Source organism: Bidens hawaiensis, unplaced genomic scaffold (assembly GCF_021521415.1).
Source record: "Bidens hawaiensis isolate Kalapana, Puna unplaced genomic scaffold, B.hawaiensis_p1.1 tig00068778_1, whole genome shotgun sequence".
NCBI lineage: Eukaryota > Viridiplantae > Streptophyta > Magnoliopsida > Asterales > Asteraceae > Bidens > Bidens hawaiensis.
Window position 1 is genome coordinate 40,321 of NW_027502143.1, and position 10,817 is coordinate 51,137.

The following is a 10,817-nucleotide window of genomic DNA, read 5'->3' on the forward strand; positions in this document are numbered from 1 at the left end:
TCGTGAATCCCATAACGAATGACTTATACGTTAAATCATGAACGAATGACTCACATTCGTTATAAATAACGAAACTTCCACATTCGTTACAAGTTGAGCGAATAGAACCACATTCGTTATGGAACTAACAGATATCAGAGAAAAAATAATGAATGAGCATTGATAACGAATGGGTCTGTAGCGAATAAGCACTTAACGAATGACGTTCACATTCGTTAAAAATCCGTTAACGAATGAGTTTTAAATTTAACGAATGAGCCGTTATTGTAGCCGGAAAACCGATTTTCACCAGAAAAAACTGTTACAGTGGCCGGAAAACTCATATCTTCATCGGATTTTGGAAAATCAAGCTCTAACAATGGCGGATGTCATCAAAACTCCATAATTAACCACCAAAAATGCATATGTGAGCTTGGAATTTGATCAGGAACATGAATATAACATTCAATTCACCGATTATTCACCGATTCGGTTCAAATTTGATCAAATCAATATGTTAAATCCGATGAACATGACGAACAAAAACTGGTACGTATCACGAGCAACCTCCTGCTCTGATACCAATTGTAGAAACGTTATACGGACGTTTACGAGCCAGGAATCTAGTCGCAAATTGATACGTTAATGATCGTGTTCAATACGTTAAAGGATGTTTACATTACATGGATGATGATACATTAAGAGTCTAGAGAGAATCCGGCAGCATAACATTACTTAAACATAAATATGGCACATATCTCTATGCATACTAACTATAGAAGGCCTATTTATAGGCATGGACTCATTCGTTATATTGTAGTAACGAATGAGACCTCTCATTCGTTAACAAGGTTAACCAACAAGGTCTTTCCATAGCCCCATTCGCTAAACTAGGCTCATCCCTTAGCGAATGGGTATACCTTAACGACTAACTCACCATTCGTTACACTGTAGTAATGAATGGGCTCTTAATCTTAACGGATGAGCCTAGTCTTAACGAATGAGGCCTCATTCGCTAAACATGCTTAGCGAATGAGTCTTTATACATTATGTGTAAAGACTAAACTACCCCTAGTCTATGCGAACAGCTGCACACACCAAATCCCTGCAGTTACAAGGTTACATATGCGTAAAAAAAATACAGAATTTTTTACGCACCGAGTCGACTTTTTACATATGTGTAACGGACGTAAAAATTCGTGTAATTAGTTACATCTTTATTCTCTCTCCTGACTTTTTAATCAGATTTAATCTCAACCACATAATCTAATTCATTTAATTATATGTGTGCTGAAGAATGGAGTTCTTAAGTTCTTAAAACTCAACATGGTTTTTAAAATATCCCTCCCATAGATATATATATATATATATATATATATATATATATATATATAGGGAGAGGATCAAGAGAAAACTTAAAAACTCCTAAAGAATTATTTTTAATTAAAAATAAAAAAATATTTTCAAAATTCTGTTTTAGCCATTATTCTTATATTTTCTTATATTTCACTCGAAAAATATAAAAAAATAATAAAAAAATAAAAAAACCGATGTAATGCACATACGTATTACTGAGCGATACCGTTGTATTACACATGTGTATTACTATGTATTTTTGAGTTTAATAGTGTTTTATTGTATATATTCAATATTTACGTATTGTATATGTGTAGTAGTGTTGTATTATATGAAAAAAATAATAATAATAAAATAAAAGTCGATGTGGTGCACATGTGCGTTAATGTTGTATTACACATACGTACTAATGTGTATTCGATGTGTGCATTAGTCTTATATTGCATATATACAATAGTGTGTATCAAATATGTGCAATAGTGTTGTATTCAATGCAATACAAACATTTTTGCATATATGCAATGCACACTCTTTAATAGGAGTTTTCACTAGAACCCATCCCTATATATATATATATATATATATATAGGGTTAAATTAGAATAAAACCCACTTTAATTGTGAAAACTCTAGAAACTCATTCTCAACCACATGTTTTTAATTAATGTTTAAATCTTGTGGTCCACAATTAAAGTGAATAAAAATGTAAATATAAATATAATTTTTTCTCTCTCCTGAAAACATATATAAAAATTAGTAAAAAAATGTTAAAAAATAGCAAAACATTTTTTTTTTTTGATGTTTCGTTGTTTTGTATTAAATGTTACAACATATATTACATGTAACAAAAAAAACGATGTTACATAGGGTTTTTGCGGGTTTTTACAACTCAAATGGGTTTTCATTTTAACCTTACCCTATATATATTATATATATATATATATATATATATATATATTTGGGAAGCCACTGAAACCTAATTAATCATCATGGCAACAAATGTGGTAGTGTGGTACGTAATATATACCATGCATTAATAACAATACTAAAGTTCCTTTCAAAACAAAACCAAAATAGGTGATACTAATACCTTTATTCATAACAATAGTTAAGAAATATTGCATTTATTTCCAAGTTCCAAAACATTTATTTGCTGAGACGAACATTTGCATGAACGTTTTCATGATCTTCAATCATTAGTCATCAAACAATTGCATTAATTTTCTTAAGGAACTCAAACATGATCTTCGATCCTTCTTCATCTGCCACACAGAATAATTGAATAAGTAAAAGCTTTTATTAAATAGAGGTAATTTATGTTACTTATTTATTATGAAATGTTCATGCATGCTTGGTTCTTTTAACAACAAATTACCCTTTCTTATTGGGAAAACATACCAACGAGACGAGATAACTACAGTGATTCTTATTCTAAATTTGGGATGAGTCAAAACTTCTTTCCTTATGATGGCATGTTTTTTTAAGTAAGATCAACGTTTTTATAAAGGGGCCGGACATTTAACTGGTAAAACTGAATGAGTTATAAATAATATATAACCTCATTGTAAATACTTAAATTAAAATTCAAAAGAAAAAAAGTAAAATAATCCAAGAATGGCAAGCCAATTTTGTACAATCTTATCCAAAAAGTTGTAATGCTAAGTTAATGTTTTGTGGTAGAATTTGGGGAAAACTTAAAGACAAAAACAAATGTTTTGAATATTCAAGATTACTATATAAAGATTATCATAAAAGGTGAAGGTATTTTAATTGAAAGAGAGGGGTTTTAAGCAAAACTCCGTAGTTTTGATTGATTTCGTGTGTAAGGTTAAATGACTAACAACATCATATTCACTTTCCCCATATATATATTAGTGGAGCTTTAAAAAAAATATATGAAAAGATTTAATCGACTGGTTCAAATGAAATTGGTACAAAAAGGCTAATAACCGAACCTGCTAAGAACCAGGTTCCTGGTTTGATTCGGTCATGTGATCGAAAATTGAGTATGATATATATAGACTATAGTGCTTGACAATATATATGACTCCATTAATCTAGTAATCGTTACGAAATGGAACGAGAAAGAAAAATTAGAAATATATATACACCTAATTTTGGGACCTCATGACCACCATGATGGTATATCACAAGAGGATCAACATATGCTTCCACTAGTTCTGGTGCATTTGGCCTTGCAATGTCATTCTCACCTGTACAGATTGTATTCGTAATTAATTTGCTAAATGAATCCTGATCCAGACTTCTTATTTATAACGTATTAACTATAAACGTTTTCCCATTCTTCTTTTAACGTTTTAAACTCTCTCATAAACTTAACTAGAACTTTAAGTCGTTACATATAATAAGATTAATATCGAAAGAAAACGGTTGAGCCCGGGACGGAACATGTAGGTTGCTTTTAAATATTTAACCGTAACGTGTTCACAACTTCAATCTTAATCTATATAGACTGAAACCAAATCGAAATTTCATGTTGCATCGTGTGATAAGTGTGGAATTCTCACTCCTTTTTTTAAGTAAAGTTTTTCCTTTTTCTCTTTTGTCAAAAAAATAAAAATAAAAAAAGGGAAGATGACTGACTCCAGAGATCAACATGTTAAATTATGATTGTTTGTATGATCTTTTGGTGCTACAGATCTATGTTAGAAGAAGTAACGTTCTGTGTATAGTTTTAAAATTCACACGTTGCGGCGAGACAGTTGTTCCGAAAAAAAAACTAAGTGTAAAACATTCAAAATAGACCGAAACATAAAACTTAGAAAAGAATAAATAAGTACAAATGGTAAATAGCTTTAAACAAAGAAGACTAAGTCGGAACAGTAAACAATATTATTTAAGCAAGTTAGAATTAATATAGTATATAACAATGGCGTCGACGACTAATAGTTAACAAATTTATATAGTATAAGGTTTATTTAAATTAAAAATATGAAATACAGAGTCTACTAAATTCAAACAAAATCATAAGAGTTATAATGTAACTTTGTGAGTGAGACCCATTTTGATAAAGGTTAATTGGATTTTAATACTCTCATATTCTTGCATTGTCCAATAATAATCTCAATTTAGGAAATAGTTATCGCCTGTCTCACCTTTTGCATTTACTGTTTTCATTTGACATCCATTAATTCAAATTTCAAACTAATTATTTTAGAGCTTTTGGTCAGAAGGAGGATCGATACGAATTCGGTTGATATAACCTTACCTCGAAACGGTGCTCCAAACGGCTTGATTTTTGTTAATTGAAAATTCTAAACACCTGAATTGAAGCATTGTTTTTAAGTTTTGAGCATCATTTTGAGGTAAGTTTTGCATGAATCGACTCGTATACCCCTTCTGATCATAAACCCTAAAAAATCATTTTTAAATTTGGAAATTAATGAAGGTCTGGTGAAAACAATTAGTGTGAAAGGTGTGTTCGATAACAGCTATTTTCTGGTATTCTTAACGGTCAATTGCAAAAAGTTGGAGATTATTACGATCCAATTTTGCATTAATATATAAAACACATGAACTTCCTACTTTTTACCAAAAATATGGAGTGAGGGAATATTTATCGGAGAAGAAAATGCAGTTTCGGCAAGTTTTGGTGCGGGAAATGCAATTCCTCCAAGTTTGGCTCCCGATATTATAATAACATGTTTGATTTTCTGGACTTTCGTGAGACATACACCCTATAAAAATACAAGTCAATAACGACGACTAAAATTAATATATAAATGAATTTATTTTTATAGGTAAACACTTACATGTTTCTGCATTCCTGGTAGTGCACCTACTACAATGGCTCCCTGTTAACGGTTTATAACACAAGATTAAATATTATTGAAGAACAAGAAGAAAAATCTAAACAATTTATTTTCATCAACGGTTCGTATTTTTAAGGTTTTGTGCCCTTACACTTATCTTACAATACTAATTAAAGAAAATGTTAAAGCTTATGTGTCAAGCCTACATTTATTCTAATTCCTAATCTCTCATCTCATTCATTCTAGCTATCCATGGTCATGGGTCAAAACTATTTTGTCAAGTGGGTTATAACATAGTGTGGATTTTATACATTCTCTCATCTCATTCATTCTAGCTATCCATAGGTCATGAGTCAAAACTATTTTGCCAAGTGGGTTATAACATAGTGTGAATTTTATACATTATTGAATTAAGTGTCATTTTTATATCTGAGATTTAACCAACTACGCAATTTTAGTACATTTTTTTTAAATTTCTTGCAAATCAACATCTGACGTTTCCATTAAAATCATGTTATTTAAGTACTTTTCGTTAACCCGTTTGTTTTTTCCATTAAATCTACATTAACTAATTTATAAGTATTTTGATAAACACAATTGAAATAATGGATCTTATTTTATCATTTAACAAATCTCGTGTAATAAACGGGTTCAAAAGCTAGTATATGTTATATACATAAAAAGACAATCATCAAACTAAATTTTTGAACATGCTCTTGTCATTAATTAACCCTCTTAATTGAATAAACGACGCATTTACCAAATACGGTCTCGCTTGTATACATCAAAATTAAGTCCCAGGTTTGGTGGTACAATTCTAGTTGTAAGATATATATATATATATATATATATATATATATATATAATATTATCTTCCTTTTTGTTAGAAGAGATGAAAAGATATGTCACATAATAGTAACCAAGTTTCAAAATTATTCTAATTATGTCACTCATACAATTTTTGCTTAAATCAGGTTATCAAAATTTTCAAATTGAGACTCGTTGGATTTTTTGTGTGTCAAGTAATGGAGGAGAAGATGTGGGGGTCAGGATTTTTAAATACATGTAATTATTTCTAAAAATAGATAAGAAAATCCACATCAACAACAACCCAAAAAAAAAAAGGATTTCGTCATTGTAACAACAAATAAACCATGCTAAAAAAATCACGTTTAAACCTATTATTTAAACAAGATATGGAAGTTAGTGATTTGATATGAAACACTTTTTTAAACTTGAGTAATACAATTAGAATACGTTTGAAACTTGGTTACTATTCTAGTATTTTACAAAGTTATCCGAGATGAGCTATAAATCAATATGCAGTACACTTTTCTAATTTTTTTTAAGATTGAAAAGGCTAATAGATCATCCTTATTCTTGCAGTATATTCATTTTAAATGTGATAATCTCCAGAATTAATTTACAACTAAGCAACTAACATGAATAAATAGACTACAGTCTCCGGTAAATGAAGAGAATCGGATCTATCTTATAATAACAAATTCAATTATTCTTATGCTAGCATGTATACATTTGGTTACATAAGTTGCGGTATACTATTACCCCCTTCAATCTAGCAGGTGTGGAAGTAACACGAAGCATTGCTCAATGTCTATATGTTTAGCCCGTTTATGGGACCCGACTTTTTACTTAAGAAGATAGCACTTTCGTTGTCACAAAGAAGTGTGGGATGATTAGGAGGTAATGCATGGAGATCCCAGGGGAAGTGTGCAAGCCATAGGATCTCAACTGATGCATTAGCCATAGCGTGATATTCTGATTCATCGCTAGACCCGGACATAGTGGGCTGTTTCTTGGCACTCCAAGACAAACTTTGTCACTGATTTAGATAGAATATTCATAAATAGACCTACTTGGCACTCCAAGTAGCCAACTAGAGGAGTGGTAATGGGTCTATCAAATGTTAAACTGAAGAAACACTAGATCGAACTGGGTAGTTCGGTCGGGTATTTCCACAGATGTGAGTATACTAAAGTACTGAGAGCAGATCCAAGCTGATGCCTGCAAAATAGAACACCGTTGAGTCTCGTTACGGGAAGGACAAACAGAATGGGGGGTCTTCCCGTAACCACCCTCCGGCGTGAGAATAAGTATCGTACTTTCAATGGAGTAAAGTAGGACTCAATATGTAATTTCTTAAGGCTTGAGAGTACGTATGAATACCTTGAAGAGATGGTCTTCGTATTTATAGCAGAAGGGGAAGGGAAGGTGATTGGTGGAGTTGTCGCTATCACGTTATTCCCTCTCTACCTGAACGGACACGTGTCGGGCGTTTATTGGATGTGACAGCCTGGACCCGTTTATGGTGTAGCCATTATCTGTGCACGTCGTGGGATGGCCATTACGTGTCCAGGTGTCTTCTTTCCATTGGCCGATATCGCTATCAGGAGGTTTTGAGGGGATCTTCTAGAAGTAGTTTCTTACAACTGCTTTTCCATATCATGTGGGGGATCATACGTGTGATGAGTCCCTCCCTTGAGTTTGTTTGTGGTTCCTTTCGCAGATGCTCACGTGACCATCCGCGGGTTATGATGGAGTTCCACGAAGTGTCTTGGATTGTGGATGGCTTTCCCAGTCCACTTATTCCTTGTGCGGAAGTCTTTTGGCGATCCGCGGGTTGGTTGATGGATCCGTGGGATGCGGATGTCTTTGACGATCCATGAGTCGGATAAGGGATCCGTGGGTAGCTTTGCTACCCTTCCTCTATAAGTCCCCCCAGTCTATTGTTGCCTCCGAGAGTCGATGCCGCGGGTGGAATTATGGACTTCTGTCTTTTGTCGCGGGTTGCAACTACTAGTCCTTTAGTATTCCTGTTGTTTTTGAACTGGGGTACTATTTAAGTGTCTGCGATGTGACGTCTCCTGTCTGAGTCATGTGAGGAGTGGTGCTCAAGGTTGGTGTACGACTTTTTAGCCGGCTGATTCAAAATTATTTTGTTCAGTTCTCGCCTAACGTGTCACTTTGCCATTAGATGGTTTCAGTACGTGAGCTGGATCCCTCTTTCTTCGCATTAATTTCGGTGTGTATATATAGGGGGAGGCGTTCCACTTTCTGAAACTACTTGCAAAAATTTCTTTTAATCTTCTTTCTTCATCTTCATTCTGACTTATCGTTTCGATCAACCATGGCTGGTAGTAAGAAAGGTACAAAGAGAGGTCGGGAAAGCAAGAAACACTCCTCTAGGGAGCTTGTAGAGAATATTTGCATAAACTAGAAGGTCGCAACTTTGAGGATATCGTTAACCTGTACGGGTTAGCACCGGAGTGGGGGCCGGAGCTCCCTTCTCCGGGTTCCACTTCCGATCAGCCACTTGCCGGAAAAATTGCCTTGTACGGTGAATCCTTCACCACAGGTAACTTCCGGTTGCCCATCACCACGTTTTTAGGTGATTTCTTGGTTGCAACTGGGATTCATATCTCCCAGTTGCACCCGTTAGGAGTAATGAGTCTCCGACATTTCGAGTTATACTGCAGGGCTCTGGAAATAAAGCCTACCATAGATCGCTTTCTTGCGATCTATAAGATTCAGACCCGCGGCAGCTGTTTAGCTTCGCCGTCCAGAGAAGGGCGATAGGTACTGAGCCTCCGAGGAGCGATCACGAGTGGAAAAACAAATTTTTGTGGATCAATCCGGATGTTATTCTGTTGGCCATGACCCGCCGCTCGCTGACCTCTAAGTTCTCCCTTCCCGCTGCCGACACCGAGGGTGAGGAGTGGTTCCAGTAGTTGACGCGGACTCTTACCCCTATGGGCTTGATTCCTGAGTCCGTGTTGGTTCAGGTGGGGATGAGCCGCCTTTGGCCATATCATGCGGAGCAACCATACTTCTCCCGTGATGTGGACGTAAGCTTCTCTTCTGCACCTGTTAGTGCTTTTTTTGCTTTTCCTTAAAAAGTTTGTTTTCTTTCCTTGCAGGGGAGTGTTCGTTATTTGAGGTTCTTATTCCCACCATCATGGGGGATATGTTCAAGATGCCTTTGGAGATGTATCAAGAGCCCATCCTTGATCACTTTAAGGGCAACTTCCTTTTTCCCACCCCGCGGCCGCATAGAACCGGTGGTCACTGATTCCGCGGTGGCTCAAGGTGTGTACATTCTTAACCCTCGATCTCTTAATGTTATGCATCCGGATAGGACGATAGTCCTTTCTTCTAGTGAGGATTCAACAAGTGAGGGTTCCCCGCCCGGTACTCCAAAGAGTATTTACGCTGGCGTGTTGCGCGCTATTGCAGATATTGCCCGCCGCAGGAAGAGGGCAGACATGGCCGGTGTATCCGGCCTGAACCAGGATTGCGATGCCGATGAACCCGCTGGTGGGGAGGCTGATGTGAATGAGGATCTCGATGATAGGGAGACTACCAAGACTACCGATGATTCCGCCGGTGGGGAGGCATCTAGGGAAGCTGATGATCCCGCTGGAGAGGGGCCACCCAGGAACGCCGATGATCCCGCCGGTGGTGAGGTTTCCAAAGTCGGGGGTGAGGAACCACCCTCGAATAAGATCAAGCTGACCCGGCTTCAGGACCGGGTCAAGAGCCGGACTGTTGTACGCCCACCCGAAGGTAACTGTACTTTGTATTTATGGGCTTGTGTTGTATCTTCTAACTTTTGTTTCCGCATCTGCAGTTGCGTCCGCTGTACGTCCGCCTTCTCCACCTCCGGAGGTTTTGTAGAAGGATAGCGAGGCTGTGCCTCCTGAGGACATTCTTATGCCGCCACCCGAGGTAATGGTGGAAACGGAGGTTGTACCTCCAAAGGATACATTTGTAACTCTTCCAGCTTCCACGGGTGAAGGGGCGGAGTCCTCTAATCAAGGGGACTCCCTCTTTCGCCCCTCATGGAACCTTGGTCCTGACGCGCTATTTACTGATCCGCGTGTGTGCCAAGAGTTCTTTGAGCACTGTCTCCCGCCCTCTGAGTGTAACAGGATACACTCCCAAACCCAGGCTAGTCTAGCTCAATCACTTAGCTATCACTTGTCTAACGTGTTGTAAACTAGCCATGAGGTATTTAAGGGCTGGGTGGTTGGTCAAGGCGACCTTGAGCGCGCCGTGCAGCGTATGGACGATGCTAAAGCGGTGAGGGATGCCGCCCTGGTAGAGGCCAGAAGGGCTGAAGCTGCTCTCCTAGCTGCCCAGGAGAAGAACAAGCACCTGGAAGAGCGGGTAGCCGCTCAAGTCAAGTTTGTCGCTGCCCGGGACGAAGATGTCCGGAGGCTTACGGCGGAGGTGAAGGGAAAGGACGATCTCCTTGCTTCTGTTTCTAAGGAGAAGTAGGATCTGGAGGTGGCCTTCACCAATGCTTCGGATAAGCGGCATTGGCTTATGAAATTTGGCATCCCCAAGGTAAATGTTTCGATTTATTCTCATATTTAGATCATTATTGACTTTCTTGGGAGTAGATTTTCAGGCGTATCAAGGATGGTCCTGAGCTTGGGGATTGCCTTGCTGACCTGCTGGTCAGATCTTCGCGGGTAGGCCGTCAGGCTGGTTTTGCTGAGGGTTACTCCATGGTTCGCGAGGGACGTCCGCCCTCCGAGTTCGAGCTTCACGGCTAGGATTGTCAAAAGGAATATGAGGCACAGATGGATTCTTTTGATAACCTTTCCTTTGACATCCTTAAGTATATTGAGGAGAACCATAGCGAGTCTACCGCGATTGGGGAGCTACGTCATCATGTGAACCGGTT

At 37.4% G+C, this 10,817-nt stretch overlaps 1 protein-coding gene across 1 annotated transcript; it reads right to left on the reverse strand.

Annotated features, from left to right (window-relative positions):
* Positions 1–2,537: 2,537 nt before the first annotated feature.
* On the reverse strand, positions 2,538–8,502 carry LOC143605231 (uncharacterized). Its single transcript, XM_077081432.1, has 5 exons — positions 8,458–8,502; positions 5,108–5,149; positions 4,888–5,032; positions 3,446–3,547; positions 2,538–2,596 (listed from the first exon to the last, which is right to left on the reverse strand). Exons 1-5 carry the CDS (start codon positions 8,500–8,502, stop codon positions 2,538–2,540), a joined length of 393 nt encoding a protein of 130 aa, XP_076937547.1.
* Positions 8,503–10,817: the final 2,315 nt, after the last annotated feature.